The sequence below is a fragment of the Haliotis rufescens genome, unplaced genomic scaffold, assembly GCF_023055435.1.
Source record: "Haliotis rufescens isolate VD_foot unplaced genomic scaffold, xgHalRufe1.0.p SCAF_16, whole genome shotgun sequence".
Classification (NCBI taxonomy): domain Eukaryota; kingdom Metazoa; phylum Mollusca; class Gastropoda; order Lepetellida; family Haliotidae; genus Haliotis; species Haliotis rufescens.
The window spans coordinates 2,694,422-2,721,081 of NW_025963846.1; the positions used below are offsets into that span (position 1 = coordinate 2,694,422).

General features: G+C 40.9%; 1 protein-coding gene across 1 annotated transcript; it reads right to left on the reverse strand.

Moving 5' to 3' along the window:
• Positions 1 to 303: 303 nt before the first annotated feature.
• Positions 304 to 25,959, reverse strand: LOC124144888 (dnaJ homolog subfamily C member 2-like). The gene is made up of 18 exons (XM_046514503.2): positions 25,750 to 25,959; positions 25,154 to 25,344; positions 24,450 to 24,525; positions 22,839 to 22,937; positions 19,832 to 19,976; positions 19,448 to 19,528; positions 18,332 to 18,397; positions 17,237 to 17,328; positions 15,330 to 15,451; positions 13,612 to 13,680; positions 11,037 to 11,117; positions 9,994 to 10,082; positions 8,626 to 8,695; positions 7,405 to 7,571; positions 5,903 to 6,000; positions 4,334 to 4,441; positions 3,160 to 3,338; positions 304 to 2,415 (listed from the first exon to the last, which is right to left on the reverse strand). Exons 1-18 carry the CDS (start codon positions 25,802 to 25,804, stop codon positions 2,350 to 2,352), a joined length of 1,854 nt encoding a protein of 617 aa, XP_046370459.1. The 5' UTR covers positions 25,805 to 25,959; the 3' UTR covers positions 304 to 2,349.
• Positions 25,960 to 26,660: the final 701 nt, after the last annotated feature.

The window sequence follows — 26,660 nt, forward strand, 5'->3', positions numbered from 1 at the left end:
TTCCCTGGTCCTTGCCCTTGATAATCACCCTTCGTATTCGACACAATAATGGATAAGCCCCTTCGCAACTCATATCCGTAACTGTTATTATCAGAAATACTTGATCAATTGCCATGGTATGTTTGTCTGTTGTTCAACACCGCACTCAATGATATTCCAGCTGTATGGCTGCAGTCTAAAACAAATCAAGCCTCGACCAGAAAATCCAGTGATTGACATCATGAGCATCGATGACCTGCAATCAACCAAGTCACAGAGCCTGACCACCCGATCCTTTCAGTCTCCTTTTATGACAAGCCTAGGTTGCTGGGGACCTAGACTCTTACATGTAACCTCCACTGGGCTGGGTGCCGTTGTACAAAACAACCTTAGCGCTAAGGTTACCTTATATCCTTCAGTTTTAACTTTAGGCCTTTACTAAGGTTGACCCCCTGTTGCATGAAACTACCTTACGCTAAGATGAAAATTTTAAGGTTGGTCAGACCCAACCTTAGCCACGCTAAGGTTGATACTTCATTGAATTTCAACATGGCTACTTTCTTGTTGATGTGTGAGGAATGATAGATACACAAATTTGATCTCATTTACAAAGTAACGATGCTGCATCAGCTAGGTTGAATGTATGGTAAAACTTACTTTGCGGCTATTGCATCCCACTCCCTCATTTTGGATTGATTGGTGATTGTTGAAGAAAATGCGCCGAATAAAACATGGCTGCGACACTTGACTCCATCGGCCAAGAGTGTCAGCTCACTTGATGTAAAGTTTGATTGCCGACACCGTTTCTGTGCACTGGTAGACGGCTGTGTCATGTTGAAGTAGCAATATTAGTCGTCTGCAGATGCGAGCAGGGGAGATAACTCTCAACCGTAACTACGGACATAATTGAGTCTCCCACACTAAAGAGTTCAACCTTAGTTAAGGTTGCCGCTAAGTATCCTGTCCACGTTAAGGTTGTCCAAAGGTAGTTTTGTGCAACGGGCGTAACTTTTTGATAAGGTTACCTTAAGATTAACCTTAGTAACTAAGTTCAACCTTAGTAAAGGTTGTTTTGTACAACGGCACCCTGGTACATAAAAATAGCGAATACGTACATGCTACCCGTACTACTGCTGATAACTACATTCTATGAGATGATATCCAATTTCAGTCAACTCGAACAAAACACATATACTGAAACACCCTTGAAAACGCACAAACAACTTTACCTCAATTTTAGCAATAAATATTTTACTTGCATGACAAAATATGATGAAAGTGTGACAAAATAACATTGTTAAAAAAAAATACTTGGTAAAAAGACTTGGTTCTCAGGCACCGCCCGCATCATTATAAAGTTTGCCGCACGTTTCGGTTTTATTTCAATTTTTTTTTTTAAATATATAAAAAAAATCCTTAAATATTCCAAGTCCAACTTTTATTCCAGTATTTTACTCATCAATGAATGCATTTATGTAGGGAGGCCCTTTCCCTTTCAAATATTACAAAACTTTGAAAATGCATTTTCAAAGTGTTTCAGTATATAACTAACCTTTACACAGAGGATCACAATACCTCAAATGAATTAAAAAACACATACATTGGACCAGATAAGTTTATCTCAGCAGAGTGCTTGAAGTTTTCGTAGTTCCTGCACACATGGACATATGAACATGAACAGAACAGAGACGAACCCTAACATCCACCACAAAAAAACAAGTTCCCTGGAAACCCTTTTCATGGACATGTATTATGCTTGTTAGGTGAGCTACACATTCACTAACACAACACATCAGTATATTAGGGACAGAATATCCATTGCCACATGAACAAGAATAAAGGCTCGCATTACATTCTTAAACAATTTCAACATAACATTTTCAAGCACACTTTGTAAATGATTTCATCATTGTTTTTATAATCGAAATATTTGAAACTATACTACATACTTGTATTTAACTACCAGTAATATTTCAACTTTAAACCATTTAATTTTGAAATTTAATCAAAACAGCATATTTGTTTTTTAATTCAACTTTTAAAGTTCACGAAAACAAAATAACGAGATGATTATTGCGAAACCCATGTTTTGTAGACATGTGTATTTCGGATATGTAATACAAAGTTCACTAGTTTGATTGTTTCGGTATCGTATTGTTAGTGAAAGCCTCAGATGTCTTGTGCTTGGCTTTTGTAGCCAAAGGAGGATCTAAATGGGTATCGATAGTGTACGGCAATGCACTCATGTTTACAAGTAGCATCAAGCGTTGACAGTATACACTGGTACACTCAGGGATTGTCCAAAACATTTATGAGACTGTACATCCACAGCAGACACAAGACAACATCGGTATCTAGCGGACACTGTCGTCATGTCTTCTTCCCCTTCGCTGCCTCTTGTGCCGCTTTCTTGGCTTTAACGATTTCACATAATTCCTGAAAAAAAAGAAAAAAAGTCACATTCCATTGAAGGGTGAGTGAAACATGTTATATTTGTTATAACACTTTCTTAGTAAAGTACGGGATTCGAACCCACACTTGCCAGTGAGGCACCTAATCGCCATGAAGTAGTTTTCAAGTTGCAGCTCGCACAAATGTTGAAGTCAAAAACAGTATAAGTTCAAAAGATGAAAAACTTCATATTTACTCACAAAATCCAAATAATAAAATCAAACATTTGATTGATTGATTGATTGATTGATTGATTGATTGAGAGAGAGAGAGAGAGAGAGAGAGAGAGAGAGAGAGAGAGAGAGAGAGAGAGAGAGAGAGAGAGAGAGAGAGAGAGAGAGAGAGAGAGAGAGAGAGAGAGAGAGAGAGAGAGAGAGAGAGAGAGAGAGAGAGAGAGAGAGAGAGGGGGGAAATTGAAGCCAAAACAAGGTAGATATTTTCCCTGGTCAATGGCTTCTTGTAGTTTTCTTGTCGCCAGTTGTTCTTGTTGTTGGTAGACAGGACTTTGGTGGCTTCCCACATGATGTTATGGTTTTTGTTCTACAGGATGTGTTCGGAAATAGCGGATTTCAGGTCGAGTTTGTTAACAGAGGCCCCTAACTATGCAGCGTTAGCGTTTATAAATACCCACTCTAAGTGCATCCTGACAGCTATGGGAGTACATGTTTGTTTGTTGTTTAATGCGACACTCTAATGTTGAAACCAAACCAGTAGGACATCTGTTATTACCTTGTATCTCTTCATGCAGTCCTTCTTGCTTCGTACAGGTAGACACTCGGCAATCCTCTCCCATCTGTCGGGCGTACTGGCGTTGAATGTCTTGAGGGCTTGCTCCAACAGCTTCTGCTCATCCGAGGTCCAGGGGGCAGGGTTGGCGCCGGTCTCCCGGATCTGCTGCTCGGCAATACCTGGGTGGAGAAGACAGATGATGGCATGAGTGAATTGTGTTTAATGCTGCTCTCAGCAATATTCCAACCACATCTTGGAGGAACACTAAGAGTGGCACATGTATTTATACCAGCATCGGAAGTGAAACCCAGGTTAGTGTGAACACTTTAACAATTAGTACAACTTTGAGTTCAAGATAGTTGCACTAATATAGGGTCACACACTTTTAACTTGCTTTACGGATCCACCAACCCAAAATTGTTGCAATGAAAAAAAATTAATTAAGAGAACTCTGTTGCAGGTTCTCCTCCCATTTTTTTAATTTTTTTATACCAGGTGACTTGTAGTGAAGCAGAAAACTAAAAACAATTGAATTGCTCCCCCCCACCCCCCAAACCGACGCTCATGAACACATCACATGTGACGTGATAGATCCAAGACTCGAGATGCACCATTTGATTCAATTATCGTGTAAAGTTTGGAAATCACATGCAGCATATCATGAGTGAGTGAGTATGGTTTTACGCCGCTTTTAGCAATATTCCAGCAATATCACGGCAGGGGACACCAGAAATGGGCTTCACACATTGTACCCATGTCGGGAATCGAACCCGGGTCTTCGGCGTGACGAGCAAATGCTTTAACCACTAGGCTACCCGACCGCCCCTCGCAGCATATCATGAATAAAGACACTCTGAGGTAACATTTAACTGATTGTTAGTTTTGTCATTACTTGGTACACATTGGAAACATCTCTTCTTAAAGTACATACTTTTCTATATGTTTCCATGGTTCGCATTTCTTTTGGCGGTGAGTATATTATGGCGAAGAAATGAGTTTCAGACGATGTAATGGCTGAAATAGTGCCAATGTGACGTTAAATCTTAACTCACTCACTCACTCAGACATTGTAAGCAGGTGGGAATCAAACCCAGGCCTTCAGTAAGACAGGTGAATGCCTCATCCACTAGGCTACTCTAGCAGCCTGCTGCTGTATAAATACATGGGGACTTACTCTCCATCCTCTCACTGGGGTTATCCTGCACTCCAGCTGGGGCGGCCTTGTGGTCGTGAAGGAACTTCTCATACGCCTTCTTCTGGGCTTCCTCCTTCAAGAAGGAGTCTGGAAAAAACGAACCACTTGAACCACACACAACCAAATATTATTCTTTGTCATCATTTCATACCATCTGACCAGTGTTAAAACAGCCGAAGATCAAATATTTCTTTGCAGAATATTAATAAAAAGTTACTTGTTTTGAAACGTTTGTTTGTGTGTTGTTTAATGGTGTACTCAGCAATATTCCAGCTATATGATGGATTTCTGTATAGTCTGGCCAAGACAACCCAGTGATTGACATCATGAGCATCAATCCACACAATTTGGATCGATGACATGCATCAACCAAGTCGGCGATCCTGACCACCTTATCCCGTTAGTCGCCTTTTACAACAAGCACTGTCGCCTTTTACGGCCAGTATGGGTTGCTGAAGACCTACTTTACCCCGGATCTTCACGGGTCTGTCTTGAAATGATGGGTCAGGAGTGTGTAGGATCCACTGTGTAGGCTGTGGGTCACCTCTAGCCATATCAATTTAAATGCCAAAATCAAATAACATGTAAATTATTAACATGATTAAAAAAAATTCAGCTTCTTTAAAAAAAATATGTGCGTGCGTGCGTGAATTGAAACAGAAATAAGGTTGGACAGGTACCAAAAACAACTGAAAGCCTAATAATATTGATAAAGTTTTGTTTGTTTGTTAACCGCTGTACTTGGAAATTTTCCAGCTATATAACAGTGACCAGTAAATAATCCAAGTCTGGAGCAGACAAAGCAGTGATTGACCTTATGAGCAGCATCCTCTATCGTCGTTGTACGAAGACACATAATCAACCAAACCACAGAGCCTGACCACCTGATCCATTTTGTTGCCTCGTTCAACAAGCATAGGTTGCTGGGGACCTATTCCATAGGGTTAAGGAGGATGTTAATATCACTGTTTCATGTGTGCATGTTGTAATATTCAGTGCATCTGTGCATATTTAAGCAAACACTCTTGTACCCTGCCTAACTAGTACAACCTGGGGAGGAATGGGCAAAGTTGCATCACCAATTCAACTTTCAGGGTGGCCACTTGTCCACTAGTAGGATGAAACACTGAAGAGTTATCTACCTTGTCATGGGTACAATGTGAGGTGAAATTGGGTTTAACGTCGCGTCCAAGATTATTGCACTTATATAGCAACATGTATGCACGTGTGTGTGGCTGCTTGTGCTAGTCCAGACTGAAGCCAATTTATAGTGATATCTCACTGAGATACTATGCCACAGTTTAACATGAATACCCCACTCAGACACAGTATACTGACTCCGAGCCGACAGTCCTTGTTTTAGCCCCATAATGCTGAGCGCCAGACAGGGTAACAAGTACCATCTTTAGGTATGATGCGCCCGGGGATTGACCCCCAGACCTTCCGCTCTCCAGGTGGACGCTCTACCACTAGACAACAGAGGCGATCGTGGGTACAAAGCAAAAGCATGTGGATTAGAACTGAAGGCATGGGTGTCCTGCAACTTACCATTTTTCTGTAAATCCTTGGCCTTGCCCAGTACATCCTTGGCATTCTTATTGCTACCAGACACATGCTGCCCTATAAACTTGGCTATCACCTCCCACCTGTAACAATCAGGAAGACTCACATCTTTGTTGTGACAACTTAATGAAACATTCCTGTCCCTGAGAGCATTGTGAGAACATATTAACGTAAGAACAAACTTCAAGCTGTATCTTTACTTTACAAAATATCAGAGGCACTTCTCGTGCCCGGTTAGAATAACAGTATATTACACATGTGTACAGAATGATGGGGAGATCCAAGCAGACATCAGTCATAGTCATGGGAGTATTATCTTCCCGAGGCAAGAGAGTTAACGGACTACAAAAGTCCAGTTTCCACCCTTGTCGGTATTATGGAGTTACATTTTGGCTGGACTAACAAGTCTATGCATAGTCCAATCAAAATCGGGCACCGAAATCGAAATCCGGTTAGTAATCTGTCGTGCAGATTTAGGTTGATTGTTGGATTTGCAAAGCATGTGCACCGCCAACTCGTCAACAGATATTTTCCAAATCTTTTCACGTTTTTAATCAAGGTGCTCATGTGATTTGATGCACTTTGCGAGGTAAGGTCATGTTATCACAATACAGATCTTGATTATCAATCAGATCGTCTTGACTCGGCGCCGCCATTTTGTGTGAAACAAATGCAAGTGATACGAGAGGTGGAATCTGATTGGTCTATAGGAGAGGCTTATAAGGGACATAACTCGTAATAACCACTGGTGGCACTACGATTGAGCCCAGGAATTCCAGCCTAGTTCGGCAAGGGTGGAAACTGGACTTTTACAGTCAGTTAAGTCCCTTGCCTCGGGAAGATGTGGGAGTATAGACATGACAGAACAAACCATCAGCATCTCCTGCACTTCGACAAAGTACATTTACAACAGTGAGTGAGTGAGTGAGTTGGGTTTAGCGCCGCTTTTAACAGTATTCCAGTTATATCGCGGCGTGTCAGCTTAATGTGGGAGGAAAGCCCAAAGTGATGCAGGTGTCAGACGTTTACCACTTCGGTGAAACCCACGAGCACAGGTATGGTGCTGACAAACCTAGAAACATAATCGGGGTGAACCGGGATTCGAACCCACAAACATAGGTTTCTGGCGTACCCAAGGGACGCAACTCTGCACATCGAATCGCGGCGCCTTAGACGACTGGGCCACCCGTGCCTCTGAGTGAGTGAGTGAGTGAGTGAGTGAGTGAGTGAGTGAGTGAGTGAGTGAGTGGGTGGGTGGGTGGGTGAGTGAGTGAGTGAGTATTTACACTGCTTTTAGCAATATTCCAGCTATATCACGGCATGGGACACCAAAAATGGGCTTCACACATTGTACCCATGTCGGGAATCGAACCCAGGGAATCGAACACTTTAACCACTCGGCTTCCTGACCGCCCACATTTACAACTGACAAACACGTCTCCCTGAATGATTTGAAATACCAGATTCTCCAGCAAGTTACTACCAACCTGTCTTTAGTTCCTGCTGGGAAGAGATTGACCGCCTTGATAAGGAAAGACAACTCTTCCTCTGTCCAGGTCTTCTTGCCCTTGTTACTGTCGCTCCCACTGCTCTTAGACATGGCCTCGATCTGTTCACGTTTCTCACGCTCGATGCCATCATTCACATCTTTTACCTGAACAATTAGTCCATATATGCAGTTATCTAAATATTATTTCTTTGATACACAGAAACTTAAAAGCGTTCCAAGTCACACTCATCGTTGTAATCAGACAATAAAGTTATTACTACAACTGATGAGGAAGGTGACTTCTGTGCCACAGTGTGCAAACTTTCAGCTCTATCAAGGCAACACGCAGTGGATGTGATTAGGGCGAAAGCAGGTAAGCCATGGCTCATACCATCTATCCTCATCCATGATACTGATGTATAGAAAGATAGCGGCAGTCACTGACACATATTCTCAAGAAGCCTCTGCTTTGTTTGTTAATGCCACACTCTGACCGCAGCCTGTATATAACGGAGTCTGGAGCAGACAATCTAGTGATTGACATATGAGCAAGGATCCATGCCATCTGGGTACAAGTCACGTAAATAATCAAGCCACCAAGACTCTTTCTCCTCTGTATCATTTCTGAAGTCTGTGCATGAGTGTGTGAGTATGGTTTTACGCCACTTTTAGCAATATTCCAGCAATATCACAGTGGGGGACATCAGAAATGGGCTTCACACATTTTACCCATGTGGGGAATCGAACCCGCGTCATCGATGTAACGAGCAAACACTTTAACCACTAAGCTACCCGCCGCCCCTCTGAAGTCTGTGAGTATTAGTATTATTCCAACCAATTGACACTGAAATGGGCTTCACACTTTGTACCCATGTGGGGCAGCAAACAGGGGTCTTCTTTGGACAATAAGATGCTTAAACCTCTAGACCACTGCACTGCGCCTTTGTCTCTGTAAGACAGACACAGACAGACAGACACAGACACAGACACACAGACACACACACAAAGGGTATTCATCCAGAGACACAGACACAGGCAGACACACAGACACAGACACACACACACAAAGGGTATTCATCCAGAGACACAGACAGACAGACAGACACACAGACACACAGACACACACACACACACACACACACACACACACACACACACACACAAAGGGTATTCATCCAGAGACACATATTCTGTTGTTTGTGCTGTTTATGTTACTTACATTTTTCAGAAAAGCATCTTTTGCTTTCTCCTTGTCCCCACAGTTAAGAGATTCATTCAGGGCTTGTAACCTACAGGTAAGACAAGAATCACTTGTAGGGGTGACACGATACAGCAAGGTCACAATACGATACGATATCAAATCGCGTGGAAACTTCTTGACTTTCAGTATTTCGGAGTAGGTTCAAAAGAGAAAGCTAGCCGTAGACATGTATTCATTGCGTCTATTTTTAGCAGTGAACTTGAAAAGCTCAGTACAATACATTTTGCGATATTTAACTGACAAAGTCGCTGAGGGGCTCAGGAGTAGTAATTTATTTTAGCAAGTATCTCATCTTGTATCGATACAGTAAACAACGTGTAGTGTATCGTATCGTCGCATGAAAGCACTGATGTATCGATTCACCCCTAATCATTTGCATAAGGAGGACACATACGGATGTAAGGTAAGGATAGACTCTGAAACAGCACACCTCTGTAACATGGATAGAAATCATAGAACGTCAACGTCTCAAACACTATGTGGCCCCTAATCATTTGCATAAGGAGGGCACATACAGATGTATGGTAAGAATAGACTCCGAAACAGCACACCTCTGTAACATGGATAGAAATCGTCAACGTCAACGTCTCAACCACTATGTGGCCAAGTGAATGGAAACAAATGGCCAGCTGATAAATTAACCTCTGAAGGGAATTAGTTTAAACATCAGGCAACTTTGATGTAGGTGCATCGCATCTTTTCTTGGTTGTTGTCTTATGGGTACAAACGTATGTGAGTTCCTGTCTTTAATAATTACAGGAATCCTTGAAACGGACATTTTTTAAGCCACATATAGGACAATCGAGAAAGATTTATGCTACTGACAAGCTCATCATCCAAGCAGCGTTAGAAATTGGCACTAGTCCTATAGTCCTTACCAAACTGCCCAATAGTAAAGGTATCCTAAGGACTAGTAGAAATTCGCCCATTTTAAGGGTTTTGCTTTATGTTATCATTATAAGGACTAGTGGACAAAAACTGTTAGTTTCTAACGCTGCCAAGGGGTCCAGTTAGTTTTTGTTTGTTATTTAACTCCACATCCAGGACTATTCATCCTTTTGCATGTAGAATGAAAATAATCTGGACCAGACAAACCAGTGATTAATATTCTGAGCAAACATCCATGTCGGCGTGGTACATTGACAGGCTATCAACCCAGCCACCGAGTTTTACAACATCACCCATTAAGTTGCATCATAAGGCAAGTACAGCCAAGTACCCACGCAGAATCACCATCCAGCCATGTAGACCACCCGAAACCCACATTTCTGAGGGTTAGCCCAACCCTGAACTCCCCACACAGTGTATCATGCAAGACCCACTTACATTGTGAGTGACAATATTTCAGATAGCTTGTCAACCTCCGTCATGTAGTCCAACCTTTCTTTCTCATCACTGGCAAAATACTCGTAGTCCTGCAACGATGGAATATAGCACTGTTCATTAAACATGTATTTGCCACGTAGGAATAGTATTACATGTGTATTACCACACGCTACAAGTCATTTCTTTGAAAAGATATTTTGATCTGACCTCATCTGTGAGGAAAAATTCATGGAGTAATTAAAAATAAACCTTGTCGCCACACTGAAACATCAACTAGGTCTGAAACTTATGGCTTTTTCTCAATTGGATAGTTCATTAACAAAAATAATATGAAACAAGAGTAAAAAAATCATGATCAGGTATAAATAACAAGCTCCACTATTTCCAAAGGCATCTGACTTAGAGCAGATACATTTTGAGAGAGAATGCTGACAAAACTTGATCCTCATCTATAATCCCTTTTGTGTAATTGGTACAATGACACGTCTGGAGAAAGCACATGTCTGCTTAACAATATTATTGTGATGGCACCTGCATGAGGCACCAATCAGTGACGCAAATAAGTTCAAAATCGAAATCAGTCAATTGCTATCTGTGACCTTGAAAATAATGTCAATGTCACCAAATCTAGTTGAGTATGCCAAATCTCCTAAATGACCTCATATGAACATAATCAATGAAATAAATCTTGAGACACTTCACAAGCAAAACAGCAAGAAGGAATAACCTTTTCAAGACCTTAAAATACATGTTCAAGGTCAGAAGGTTAATCTAATATCTTTAAACAGTACACTGTTTATTGACACATCAGCAAAATTGGTCAAATATTTTTCCATTGACTTTGAAAATAAGGTCAAGGTCACAATTATCTACTTGTTGGGGCACACAATTTGAAGCAAATCCAGAGGTTCTGGAGACATCTTGCTAACAAATTTCAAACTGGTCAAAGTCTTGTCCTGGCAAAGCAGAGGTTCATAGGATGCGCATCAAGCAGTCACTAAAGGTTAAAAACTTTAAGGTTTACTTGACTGCCTCTGACTGACCTTTATCACAGTTCGCAGGGTCTTCCTCTCCTTCTTCAGCGCCTTCTTCTGAACTTCTCTCTCCTTCTTTGCTGCTGCAGCCTGCAACACAGAGGAACATGAGAGACATCACACTAACCAGACATTAGTGTCTCTGTTACTAAGTTACATCCAACACATGTAACCTTCACCATACTCAGCCCTTGGGCTGATATGAGATTCTTGGCTTGATATGGGGAATAATAGGAAAACTAACTTATAACCTCTTCATTATATATCATAACATCACATTTGCAAGTGAATGCAACACATTTTCACCTTGTTTGGAAGACATTCCCTTGGGAAAGCTAGCAGAGTAGTCGATGCACTAGTGAGTGAGTGAGTGAGTTGGGTTAAACGACGCTTTTAACAGTATTCCAGTCATATAACGGCGTGTCAGCTTAAAGGGGCACTGATCTAACGCAATTCCCCGGACTGGTTGTTGCCTTTGTTATTGTTTTTTCCCCCGTGAGTACCCGGATGACACGCAACGCAACTGAGCGTGACCAGAGACTTTGCTACCGTCTGCAAGGACAGCCAAATAAACTTGGAGGCTGGAGGCAATATTTGTTTTACGCATTTTTGCATAAACACTGATTGGTTAACTGTGATCTATAAAGATTTCGACAAAGGGCGTATGCTAATTAATTTCTTCAGGCTAAACAAACAGACAAAAAGAACGGCGGAGCTCATCGGATGTCGTCATTTGGAAATACTAAAAAAAGTATCCATGCAGTGAAAGCATTTTCGGATTCCGGCTTGCGTCGATAATACGATTACTACTCCACGTTTTCTCGTAAAACCCTACACTTGTGTATTTGTCGTCATTTACTTGATGCTCAGTTAATGAATTTATTACAGGTACAATTAGTGGTAGCACCACTTAGATTACCTGACAAAGGTTCCCATTTGGCATTTATTGTGTCTGGGGTAATTATTCAATCTAAATCCAGGTTTGAAGTGAGGTGAAATGTGTGTTATGTAATACGCACGTGGCAGCCCAGCAAGAGATGAATGATCAGTTGATTTACTTTTTTTTGTAAATCAACAGATAGTTCCTAGTCATCAAAGGATTAACAGAAAATACGTTGATTGATTAATCACTGTTATCTTGCACAGTAGATATGTCACAAGTGAGTGTTTACATGTGTAGGTTTACTAAAACAAAGGGAATACACTTATATCATGGCGTGAAGTGCCGATGTAAAAACAACATACTTTGTTCAAAGGGTTAACTGATAATACGTTGATTGATTGATCATTGTTATCTATCACTCAATAGATTTTTTAGGAACCGTGGACGTTGTCACGTGGGCCTTTGAGACTTGACATCTATGTAAAACACCCGAAACAATCCAAGTGATCAGTTGAGAAACGAACACGGGTTATAATATCCCGAAACGATATACATCTTTTAAAATATTTGATTGTTACAGAGACACGTGACATCGAATAAGTTTCTTTGTACAGCTGCAGACGAGTGGGATATTGTTCCTTTGTGTGGATATTCACGGATACATTCCTTGAACAAGGAAGCTGCCTAAAATTTATACACATAAATTTGGTAGGTTGTAATTATGATATATGCCTTTTGTTGCCTTCATTTGAACCGATTCGTTCTTGTTTCTCTACGTCTTGGTTGGGAAATTCTTCAATGCGCGATAGACGTTGTTTTCACAGGTCTTTTCCTTTGTAAGCGTGTATATATTACCGTCAATTTGTAAAATGTGATTCTCTCAGGCAATTTATAAAATGTGTAAATATGTCAGTCATTTTGACTTAAAAATCTGTCCGGATTGATTATGACGATCAAAAGGGCCTACAAACATCACAACAGATTATTATGTAGGATTAGAAGCCAAACAACATAGAAATGTACTAGTCTTGATTTCTGCTAAACATCCGGGTACTAACTGGGGAAAAACAATAACAAAGGCAACAACCAGTCCCGGGGAATTGCGTTAGATCAGTGCCCCTTTAATGTGGTAGGAAAGCCCTAAGTGATGCAGGTCTCAGATATTTACCATTTCAGTAAAACCACGAGCACGGGTATGGTGCTGACAAACCTAAAAACATAATTTGGGTGTAATATGGGTCTGGGTATCAACACCCCCTGTGATATGACTGTCTCATATGCAAAATGCGTCATATCATTGATAGGTATATGATAACGAATGTTATTTTACGTCACAGGCAGAAATATGCCTGATCAAGCGGAGCCAGAAGGAGAGAGTGGTACGAGAAACCAGTCGACGCAGTCGAGAGTGGAATGAAAATTCGAATGTGACACCACACGACAGCATGCCACAGTACTGGACGACAATGAAACACACATACATTTGGAACTATGCTATATGTGTATATGCCGAGGTTGGATGATTCCATTTAGATTAGAGGGGAGTAAGCAATGGTTCTGGGTTTTGCACTATTGTGTAAGGTACATCGTGTTCATAGCCCATGTGGTGTAAGTAGGTCAGTGCCTCCCTCAGCAGTGATCTGGAAGGGGTGTCTAATGCACGCTTTCTTCCGCTGCTGAAACAATACACCTTTAACGTACCTGTGCTTTAGCTTTATCCTCTTCTTCCTGTTTCTTCTTCCTCTCCTCTTCTTCTGCCTCTCTGCGAACCTGAGACAGATAAACCCCAGTCAAAATATTTAACCCCATGGAAAAATGTTTGCTTTTACTGAAGCTTCTGTTTGTTATTTAATGCCATGTTCAGCAATAGTCCAGCTATATGGCGATGTCCTGCAAATAAACTGGTACAGACAAACCAGTGGTTGACATTAAGAACAACTATAAGGGTATGATACAATCAACCTTGAGATCTAGCTTGACCGTCTGGTATGTTGCCTCTTACAAAAGTGAGTGAGCTGGGTTTAACGCCACTTTTAACAGTATTCCAGTTATATCATGGCGTGTCAGCTTAATGTGGGAGGAAAGCTCGAAGTGATGCAGGTTTCAGACGTTTACCACTTCGGTGAAACCCACGAGCATGGGTATGGTGCTGACAAACCTAGAAACATAATCGGGGCGAACCGGGATTCGAACCCACAATCATAGGTTTCTGGCGTTCCCAAATGACGCACCTCTGCACAGCGAATTGCGGCGCCTTAGACGACTGGGCCACCCGTGCCCCCACTAAGGTGAGTAACGCCAATTTCTTATATGCTGAACTATTGATATCATACATATTGATGCAATTAACAATGGCTACAGAAAACCCATTAGAACTGTATATGTTGATAATGCACTTGCAATCATTGACATCAAACCCACCTATTAAGTAACATTACGGTATGAAAATCCTGGGTTAGGTATGCATGGAGATAAGGAACTTATTCTGACCTGTAACCTCCAAGCCAAACTATTCTGGGGAGGGAGTGGGCAAGTGACAAAAGCGCCATGCTAGCAAGCGCCAGGTGCTGAGATCGTATCCCACTAGTGACCAGGTTGATATTCAACCTAGGGACCAACAATGTTTACAGGTCTTTACAGTGTTGTCACTACCCCTAGGGTACAGTACATACACCCTGTGCACTCATAGAACCCACCCAGATAGTGGAAACACGAATATGTACATTCACCAAAAACACAAGTGTCAAATCGTGTGGTGTCACCCTGGGCAAGTGACTTAGTTCAAATGTGCCTCTGTTCACCCAGCAGGGAATGGGTACCCGATATGTGAGGTGGATGTAAAAACCTTCTTGCACCTCTGGGCAGCCTGGGTTGTATACTCCCCAGGGAGCTGAGAATGATAACTGGAATGCAAATGGATCCACAGGTCGGGGAACAAATAAAACCGCATTTGAGCAGAAACTAGTACCTGGATACCTGTGGTATATAAATGTATACCGTATTCGACGTAATAAGCGCCCCGCTCTAATAAGCGCCCACGACGATATTTGCTAATATATTGGCAAGTGAACAATCCCAATTAGCACCCTTCTGATTGATCAATGTACACAAGACTTATTTATTTGTATATAATACACACTCGTGTGTTATATGCACCGTTAATTATGGGGAATTAAATTCTGTAAAAATATATCTGTCGTACATAAACATTTCAGGCTGTCAGCATAAACCACAAAATGTATCTTTCAACTCTGTTTTTTTTACCAAAATAATATTCTAATAAGAGCCCCCTATTTCTAATTTTGAAAGCGCCCAGGGCGCTTATTACGTCGAATACGGTAATATGATAACAATACTGATGAAGCCAGTTTAATCATCTTAGAAATACAAGTTAATTCCTGTCACAATATTTCACTTACTCTTTCTTCCTCCTCGGCCTTCAACCTGGCTGCTTCCTGCTTGGCCCGCTTGGCTGCCAGCTTCTTCTCCTTCTCCTCGTCCTTAAACTTCTGTATACGGGGATCACAGGCATAGCTGTTGTCTACAACATAGAGGGCTGTGGTCATATCTCTGCCTCACACAACTCTTGGATGGGCTAATACCTGTTAATTTCATACTTATCACTCCACCTTTATGAAGATTGTGTATGATGAAGTGAAGTACTGACGATGCAGTGAAGTATTGAAGATGTTTTCTGAAGTACTGACGATGCAGTGAAGTATTGAAGATGTTGTGAAGTACTGACAATGTTGTGAAGTACTGGCGATGTTGTGAAGTACTGATGATGTTGTGAAGTATTGACGATGTTGTGAAGTACTGACGATGTTGTGAAGTACTGACGATGTTGTGAAGTATTGACGATGTTGTGAAGTTTTGACGATGTTGTGAAGTACTGACGATGTTGTGAAGTATTGACGATGTTGAGAAGTACTGACGATGTTGTGAAGTATTGACGATGTTGTGCAGTACTGACGATGTTGTGAAGTATTGACGATGTTGAGAAGTACTGACGATGTTGTGAAGTATTGACGATGTTGTGAAGTACTGATGATGTGAAGTACTGATGATGTGAAGTACTGACAATGTTGTGAAGTACTGATGATGTTGTGAAGTATTGACGATGTTGTGAAGTACTGACGATGTTGTGAAGTACTGACGATGTTGTGAAGTATTGACGATGTTGTGAAGTTTTGACGATGTTGTGAAGTACTGACGATGTTGTGAAGTATTGACGATGTTGAGAAGTACTGACGATGTTGTGAAGTATTGACGATGTTGTGCAGTACTGACGATGTTGTGAAGTATTGACGATGTTGAGAAGTACTGACGATGTTGTGAAGTATTGACGATGTTGTGAAGTACTGATGATGTGAAGTACTGATGGTGTGAAGTACTGACAATGTTGTGAAGTACTGATGATGTTGTGAAGTATTGACAAAGTTGTGAAGTACTGACGATGTTGTGAAGTACTGACGATGTTGTAAAGTATTGACGATGTTGTAAAGTACTGACGATGTGAAGTATTGATGATGTTGTGAAGTACTGACGATGTTGTGAAGTATTGACGATGTTGTGAAGTACTGACGATGTTGTGAAGTATTGACGATGTTGTGAAGTACTGACGATGTTGTGAAGTACTGATGATGTTGTGAAGTACTGACAATGTTGTGAAGTACTGATGATGTTGTGAAGTACTGATGATGTTGTGAAGTAATGACGATGTTGTGAAGTACTGATGATGTTGTGAAGTACTGACAATGTTGTGAAGTACTGACAATGTAGTGAAGTACTGATGATGTTGTGAAGTACTGACGATGTTGTGAAGTACTGATGATGTGAAGTACTGACGATGTGAAGTACTGACGATGTTGTGAAGTACTGACGATGTTGTGAAGTACTGACAATGTTGTGAAGTATTGACGATGTGAATTATTGACAATGTTGTGAAGTACTGATGATGTTGTGAAGTACTGACGACGTTGTGAAGTACTGACGATGTTGTGAAGTACTGATGATGTGAAATACTGACATTGTTGTGAAGTACTAATAATGCAATGAAGTACTGATGATGCAGTGAAGTTTGTTTATTGTTTAACGCCGCACTCAGCAATATTCCAGCTATATGACCTCGATCTGTAAATAATGGACCAGATAATCCAGTGATTGACACCATGAGCATCAATCTTCGCGATTGGGATATCATGACATACATCAACCAAGTCAGCGAGTCTGAGCACCCAATCCCAATAGTCACCTCTTACAAAAAACAGATAAAAGAAACGATGTGAACACCAACCCAGTATACCCAAATGAATAGTTGACTCACCAACTAACGATCTTATCCTTGAAACTTCTTCCTTCTTTCGCTTCTGTCGAGCAGCCTTGTTCTGTTTTTCAATCCATCTTCTTTCATCCCGACTGTGACACAGAAATTAAAGTCATACCACTGAGTATTGTGCAATCATACTGCACCAAAAGTCTGCTGTGACAAAGTCAGAATAAATACCTCGGTACCTTAGCATTAGCAACTTTCCATATCATATTGGAAGCCATATAGTGTAACGTAAAGACTAAAAAAAACTATTTATTACCTACATGGGCAAACATATCGGGGTTCATAAAAATCATATGTGCCCTAGGGTCTTGTCATGTCACAAAAAAAACCAGTGTATTGTTTCCGTCATCGGGACGGCATTGTTGATGTCATTCGAATCTTTTTGTGACATAAGGTTGGAATGACGTCACCCTAGAAACGACATCATAGCTGAAGATTGTTTACATCATTCGACCAATTGTGGTTCCGCTGCTCTTGCAACTTGCTGTCCTTATAGGTAGGTAAAGACTAAATTCGTCTCTATACAGACATCTTCTTCGGTAATAAATAGGACATTATATTCGTGTTCATGTCCTACTATGTTTACGGCACTCATGCCTAAATCTAAATAGTATGACATGAACACTCATGTGAGGTGAAATGGGGTTTACTGTCGCGTCCAAGATTATTGCACTTATATAGCGACGTGCAATTACGTGTATGTACGTGTATGTATGTGTGTGGCTGCTTGTACTAGTCCGGACTGATGCCGATTTATAGTGCTAGCTCACTGAGATACCATGCCGCAGTTTAACATGAATACCCCACTCAGACACAGTATACTGACTCCGAGCCAACCAGTCCTTGTTTTAGCCCGTTAATGCCGAGCCCCAGACAGGGTAACAACAAGTACCATATTTTAACGTCTTTTGGTATGACGCGGTCGGGGATTGAACCCCGGACAGTCCATTCTCCGGGCGGACGCTCTACCATTTGACCATGGAGGCAGTGAACACTCATATAATATCCTCAATTCTTTCCATGTTGCGTAAGGATGGAAAAGGAACAAGCTCAATATTCCTTACGACTGATGACACACATACTTACTTTTCACCTTTCTCTTTTTCTTCTTCGTCTAAATATGAATATTCTCTCCATGAATCAAATTCATACCTGGAATATAGGATATGATGATGAGATAGAAATACCGTACCACATAAAGGCTAAAAAAATATATAAAAGAATAGGTTCTCAGGCAATGGCTTTTAAAACATTGTGCAGGTTTTTGTTTTTTTCGGTTGTTCAAGCTAGTATGTAACCAAATTTTCTTAACAATAATTTCTGTGAAATCATGATGTTCTTAAAGTACTCTAGCATTTCACTGCCAGGGTCATGTGTTTGAGATGCAGAATATTTAAAGATTCTTTTGGGGGGGAAAATGGAAATAAAAATGAAATATGTGGCAGACGTTATGATGATGCGGCGGAGCCTGGGAACCAAGACTAATATTTTCTACAGCATAAGAGCGGTTTTTGATTGGTATTTTCACAATTACGATTTTCCTATTCTGGCAAACATATTAGACATTGCGAAGCCATATTTTCCCACAGTAACATAGTAATTTTGTTGTTTCCTGAATTAGTGAGTCAGATTTACTGTCTTATCTCCACAATATCTCTGAAAAACAGCAAGCAATTTTTCTGGTCTGGCCTGCAATGGCTCAGGGATATGGTCGACATTTCAGGTGAGGTGAAATGAGGTTTAACGTCACGTCCAAGATTATTGCACTAATATAGCGACATGCATGCATGTGTGTGTGTGGCTGCTTGTTCTAGTCTGGACTGATGCCGATTTATAGTGCTAGCTCACTGAGATACCATGCTGCAGTTTAACATGAATACCCCACTCAGACACAGTATACCGACTGAGCCGACCAGTCCTTGTTTTAGCCCCTTAATGCCGAGCACCAAACAGGGTAACAATAAGTACCATCATTTAATGTCTTCTGGTATGATGCGGCCGGGGATCGAACCCCGGACCTTCTGCTATCCGGATGGACGCTCTACCACTAGACCACGGAGGTGGTCTACAACATTTCAGGTAGGTGATAACAGCCTACAGTGTTGCAGACATATGGCTGCAATCTGCAAAATGGAACTTCTAGTGTTAACAGCATACAGCTAAAAGAAACAACTTAGTACAGCAATGATATAAACCACTTACCAAAAACCATAAAAGTCATTGACTTCATCAAATGTGGACTTGTCATCTCCTAGTGAGGGCACTCGTTTCTTGTTTGACCACCTGAAATGTACAATGAAATTACTAGCTTGATCTGGCCGGCTGTTCTGCCACACCTGCAGATGATGCAGGACTTATAGAATAACCCACGAGGTACGAGTGATTACGGAAAATATGTCACGAGTGAAATTAATGTTTTACGTTCCGAGCTTTGAGAATCACTAATTGCACACTGTGCAAATATCAAAAAGTTATTACACTGCATATTTGAGCCCATATGGGTAATAAACAAAATTTTGAACCATCCATCTGGTAAATGTATTGTCAAATTGTGACAGGTCAAAGACACATTTCAGAAATACAAACCTTGCATTCCTTTCAAACACTGATGTGAAGACTTCATAGAAGTTTTCTTTTGAGTTTGTTGTTGCTGATGGTACTGAATCATCAAATTCAGGATCAACACTGTCATACGCTCGTCTCTTGGAGGGAGTACCCAGAACCTCATAGGCTGAAACAAGCACCAATACAGCCTCTGTAGTCACCTGACTTCACTCAAACACTAACACAGTTAAACACAATAGCATTAAACAAGCACTGCTTAACATTGCTTGGGCCATGGGTCATTTGTGATTCTGGGAAAGACACATGACACATTTCTAAGTATCCTACTTAAAAAAAGTTAAGGACCACCTGATTCTTTCATATTACTACAGATATATGTCATGCCAGATTAGGTGAGGTGAAATGGGGTTTAACGTCGCGTCCAAGATTATTGCACTTATATAGCGACGTGCATGCCCGTGTGTGCGTGGCTGCTTGTACTAGTCCGGACTGATGCCGATTTATAGTGCTAGCTCACTGAGATACCATGCCGCAGTTTAACATGAATACCCCACTCAGACACAGTATACTGACTCTGCGCCGACCAGTCCTTGTTTTAGCCCCTTAATGCCGAGCGCCAGACAGGGTAACAACAAGTACCATCTTTTAACCTCTTTTGGTATGACGCGGCCGGGGATCGAACCCCAGACCTTCCACTCTCCGGGCTGACGCTCTACCACTAGACCACGGAGGCGGTCTCATGCCAGATTAACTATAGTAATATGAAAGAATTGGATGTTCTTTAACTTCCTTTGAGTAGCACAGTATGGGAAACCAGAACCATCCTTCGCACATGAGCAAATGGAGCTCCCAGGGTAAGGAATTATATTTTGTTTTCACTATTCCACAAAATATTTCTGCTTCAGAGTTCTTCCTGAATTTTACCGTTTACTAGTTCCAGACATGGTGTCAGACTAGCAAACTCCTGCTAATTTCAAACACTTCTGAGAGCATGTTGTTTGACACCAATGTCAGTAATATTTTGGCAATATTCCAGCAATATCATGGAAGCATGGTCCAGGCAAACCAGTGGTTGACTGCATGAGCAATGATCTACAATGCAAGGCAGGGTAGATTAACTGCTGGCCCATTGGCCCATGGCCAGTTAAAATTACAAAGGGCTTGCTGAAACGTAGATGGTGCGTCTGGGTAGTCAAAATTCCGCCCCTTCTCTGTGTATGTTTCATTTTTTTAATTTGATCATCTCAGTAGAATGAGTGTGAGTGAGTTGTTTTCAACACCGCTTTTAACAGTATTCCAGTTATACACGGCGTGTCAGCATAATGTGGGAGGAAAGCCGGTCTAAAACGTTTACACCTTCAGTGAAACCCACGAGCACGGGTATGGTGCTGACAAACCTAGAAACATAATCAGGGCGAACCGGAGTTCGAACCCACAACCAAAGGTTTCTGGCATGCCCAAGGGATGCAACACAGCACAGGGAATCGTGGTGCCTTAGACAACTGCGCCACCCGTGCCCCCCAGTTGAATGACAACTGGCCACCATTTCGTAATGTTCTGTACAACATCTTTAATTGCTCATAAATCACCACAAAATGAGGCAAATGGAAGCCACGGTTTAATCTCAAGAGCGCAGGAAAAAGCATTTTAGGGGTGAGGAGTTCTAAAATTTTTAGAGTCCTGCCAGGGGACTACGTGACCTCATGCCTGGCCACTTCGCGGTCTCCACCTTTTAGTTGTAGGCTAGTTAGTTTGGAGAAGGGCCAATAACTTTCAAAGGAGCAAGCCCTGCTGGCTACATACAGATTTGCTGTTAAATATACCCCTGCAAGTTAACACTGAAACAATCAGCGAGGTCGGATATTTAACCTGATCCATATCATGCTCATTGGTTCGCTCTTGAATCAAACATGGGTTACCAAGTACCTAGTTTGCCCAGAAATCCCCACACGGATATTTTCATGTCATAATGTTTATGACCCAAAAGCATTTTAGTCTGAAGCTGTCAGTGACACTGTATACAATACTGTTGGTAATAAAGGCTTCTCTGGGAATAAACTGAAATGTGAATGCATCACCTACACTAGCTTTAGGACAAACCCACAAAAGTTATCAGGGCGAATCTGGGATTCAAACTCACAAGCATAGGATCATGGAACACCAAAGGGACGCAACTCTGCACAGAGAATTGTGCCTTAAAGTACAAGACCACAGTGCCCCCTCAATACATAATGAAGTGTCTTCTGTATGGTATCATTCAGTGCCATACAGCAAGGCATCAGTGGATGTTTTCAGCCATAATACTATGATAGTGAACATCCAATACATCACAGCTCATACATTGACCTTTGATACAATGCTGCAAGGTCATGATAAGATACGTATCGCGACACATAGGTCACAATACGGTACGTATCGCGATACACATATTTACGTCAAATCACATGGAAACTTCTTGACTATAAATATTTCAGAGCAGGTTCAAAAGGAAAAGCTAGCTGTAGACACATGTTCGTAATGGCTATTTTTAGTAGTGAACTTGAAACGCAAATTACAACACATTTTCCTGAATCTGAGTGATAAAAACAATAGGGGTAATTAAACGAGTAGAAAGTAATTTATTTCAGAAAGTGTATGTCTTGTATCGATACAGAGAAAAACGTATCTTGTATCGTTTCGTCACATGAAAACTCATCATGCACCAGTGCACCGATGCATCGTTTCACCCCGACTGTGTTAGTTGGTTGGTTTGTTGTTTAACGCCGCACTCAGCAATATTCCAGCTATATGACGGCAGTCTGTAAATAATAGAGTCTGGACCAGACAATCCAGTGATTAATATCATGAGCATCGATCCACGCAATTGGGATCCATGACATGCATCAACCAAGTCAGCGAGCCTGACCACCCAATCCCGTTAGTCGCCTTTTACGACAAGCATGGTCGCCTTTTACGGCAAGCATGGGTTGCTGTAGACCTATTCTACCCCGGAATCTTTACGGGTCCCGACTGTGTTAAGGACACATACCTCTGGTGATACATGTGAAGTAATCATCTTCACCATCCTTCACCTTCATGCCTCTCGCCTTCCGCTTGTCAGGGTGATGCTTCAACACTTTCCTTTTATCTGTAAACATGGTAAACGTTCACTTTCTTTGGCATTGTTTTATCTCTCAAGGTTAATGCACCAAGAGCTGCATGATATACCATTGGCTACCAAAAACCTAACAAATAGATTTGTTTGTTGTTTAATGCCACACTCAGCAATATTCCAGCTATATAACGGTGGTCTGTACATAATCAAGTCTGGACCAGACAATCCAGTGATTGACATCATGAACATCGATCTACGCAATTGGGATACGGTGACATGCATCAAACCAAGTCAGCGAGCCTGACCACGCGATCACATTAGTCACCTCTTATAGTTATCTGTATTATGAATGTATTGCAATATGACCATGGCTACTTGATATCACAATACTAAATCAAGGGCGGTAACCATTTACCAAATATTCATTGCCTTGCAATACACCCGGCTATGATACTGGTATAACTCAATTTGTGCAGCTATGTCATGTCTCGATGCAAAATGAAACAAAAATACATAAAAAGTTTGTAATTGAGAATTCTTAAAAGTTCTTTCTTCTTAAGTTCAGAGGTATTTAGCATTGCATTCATTGCAAGAATGTAAATTAATGCCTTTCCTTTATTGGTCCAGACGTCTGCTATTGGTGAAAAACAAGTCCCCTCTTCCAAGCCATCATATTAGTTGTGGCTATAACACAAATTGGGAAACTGTAAATTCCTATTTGGGAAAACTAACTGACATTTGCTTCAGACTGGTGTCCAATATTTGGCCTCAGGGCAGGTCAAGATAAATCCCTGGGATGACAAGTTGGTTGGTTGGTTGATTGGTTTGTTGTTTTACACAGAACTCAGCAATATTCCAGCTATATGACGGCGGTCTGTGTAAATAATTGAGTCTGGATCAGACAATCCAGTGATTAATATCATGAGCATCGATCCACGCAATTGGGATTGATGACATGCATCAACCAAGGCAGTGAGCCTGACCACCCAATCCCATTAGTCGCCTTTTACAGCAGGCATAGGTTGCTGAAGACCTATTCTACCACGGGATCTTCACGGGTCGGGGTGACATGTAAAATGGTATGAACTTACCTTACTATTGAGATATGCATCATATCGCTTACAGACGTATTATGTCCACACATGATTACAGTTACCGTATTTGTGGTGTTAAGTGGCCTGCTCCAATAGATGCCCCCAGACTAAATTCTAGACCAATCTATACGTAATCTATATAAGCACCCTGTGCTAAGACGGAAAATGTACATGACAGTCATTTCTTTCATGTGTACATTACCGAAGACAGTAGTGTAGAAGGGTCATATAACATGTATGATTGCATTGTAACTATTATTAAAAATATTTTAGTTTTATCAACATTTGAACTTAATTACTTGACTATCATTCTATCTCTGAAAACAAATTTAACTTCCTGTGCATTGGTTTAATAACTGCCCCCTTTGTCAACTTTCGAAGCACGCAGAGCACTTATTATGGCAAATATGGTGCAAAAAAGCACCAAGTAGTCAATCCTACCAATACTTACATGCCCTCTTTATCTGATCCTCTGATGCCTTGTAGCGAAGATTCTTCAGTCCTAACACTGCATAGTGATCTTGATGCTGCAATCAGTAGGGGTTAGGATAAACTTGAATTGACATCAAGAATACCCTTTCTCTATTATTTTTATTGACATATTACACACACACAACCTGAAATTCTTTAATATACATCATAGAAATTAACCAGAAAGGTCGACTTGCCAGAATGGTAAAACAGCAATACCCCCAAAAATATTTGGAATTTTAGTAATGCTTTACATAACAAAACTGATCCCTGCTAACGGGCTAGTCCTATCTATTGCCAATTCCTTTCCAATCTTTCTCATCTTTCATCTTAAGAAAATCTCAACCCTGTTCATGTAAGATCTTTGAAAGGCATTTAGAAGTAATACACATAAGGAAGACAATATATGGATGTAAAATTCTTTATTATGAGGAACACAACGTTTCGGAGTATATGCCTACTCCTTCATCAGGTGAATGAATGCCATGAGGCAGAGAGCAGGTATATGTACATGTAAGGACAACAAAATTAATAAGATAACAAAAGGTGGAAAATAACAAAGGATAGAAACTAACAAGGGAAGCCAACAGATGATTGGTGCTGATAGGTGATTAGCAATAGACAATGGAAGCTATTGTCATTGTTTCTTATTAATTTTGTCATTTCTTATCTTGACATTCATACCTTCCACTCTTTTGGGTCTAAACCCAGTAGCAGTGCTTCGCTGAATTCATCATCATCATAGATATCTGTCTCACTCTCGGAAGAGCTGGAGCTGGACCGGGAATGATGAGATACTGAATGCTTGTTCTGGAGACGCTGAGTATACGCTTCAAACCAGCGACCAACTGGTTCCACCTCCAAAATAAGTGGACCTGACAAATATTCAGTTAGGTAATGAAAATTTAGCCTGTAGCTAGATGATACTTTGATAATGAAACATGATTTCATATAGCCTACAATCATATTTCTTCAAATATGTAGCAAACGTGGAGGATATGCATAGAAACAGCTACTTTCACTAATAGGGAGAACGTAACAGGCAACTCTCTGGCAAATAACAAATGGTAAAATAATTCCTGAAAGAAATAGTTCTTTATAGGCTACATCATCAACATGTGGCTTAATCCTCTTCTTATTACATAATTTCGCAGAAAACATATATCATAATTTAACAAAATATTGTGACCTAAAATTATCCGTTGAAGTAAGGAATATAATTCATACGAAAAAAGACTCTTAAAAAAAAAGATTTATCAATGTTGTATGTAGGTCCTCACTTGACAACTTTCCAAAGACTTCCGTCGTCTGGCCGTCAGTGGCAACCGGCAACATTTTCTTAGCAAGGTCACTTCAACAATACGTATTTTTCTGTTAAATGAACATAGACATTTTTTATCTGTTATTCTTTAAATCACCATATACTGTTGACTACTTAAACAGAATCGGCGTCTTCATCACTTCGGCATGTTTCACTCGCACATGTGACATCGAGGCTAACGAATAGAATTGTGGTATTTACCAACAGTATATTTTCTGACTCAATCCTTGTTCGATAAAGGCCGCTTTACGGCACATTGGGGATACGACTTCTGGTCATTTACACCCTATCTAAACAAACTTTTCTTAAGGTACGGTTTATTTCTTTAATTCAATTATGTTTGTTTTTTTGCATAGGCGTTACACAATCTGGTAATGAAATGACAAAAATGGTGTGCGTTACTATAATTTGTGTGTGCCGATTTCGACTCACAGGAACGTTGTTTTTTGCAGCGGTCCTTTGTAGTAGGGATACGATGAAACAGCTTGGATGCCATATCAGTATTTCTTCACCGTTTGCAGCAAGGTTATTAAGAGTCAGGAGGCAGATCAAGGATTGTGTTTGTATGTTGTTTAACGCCTTATTCAGCAATATTCCAGCTCAATGACTACGCTCTGTAAATAATCGAGCAATCGACAGCCTCAAAGATTTAGTCACAGTGTGAACAAATCCGGCTGGCGCTGGCTGACACATATTGTGACTGAGAGTGTTTTTGGGTATATGTTTTACTTTAATGACAGAGAGGCTTATAAGGGACCACCAGCCTGATGACTGTCATTCGGCTACAGCCCAAACTCCTTGCAACATGGTCATGCGTTGCTTCTTGATGTATCATACCAATAGCTAGTTCTCTCAGTCGTATCCTTATTC

Bases quoted from the DNA above. Each gene is read 5' to 3' on its own strand.
- LOC124144888 (XM_046514503.2), bottom strand. From the start codon at position 25,804: ATGTTGCCGGTTGCCACTGACGGCCAGACGACGGAAGTCTTTGGAAAG. The intron at 22,938-24,449 runs GTAAGTATTGGT...CCATGTTTACAG, and splicing joins GGATCAGATAAAGAGGGCAT to ATAAAAGGAAAGTGTTGAAG. The intron at 3,339-4,333 runs GTAAGTCCCCAT...TTCTCCACCCAG, and splicing joins CCCCAGTGAGAGGATGGAGA to GTATTGCCGAGCAGCAGATC.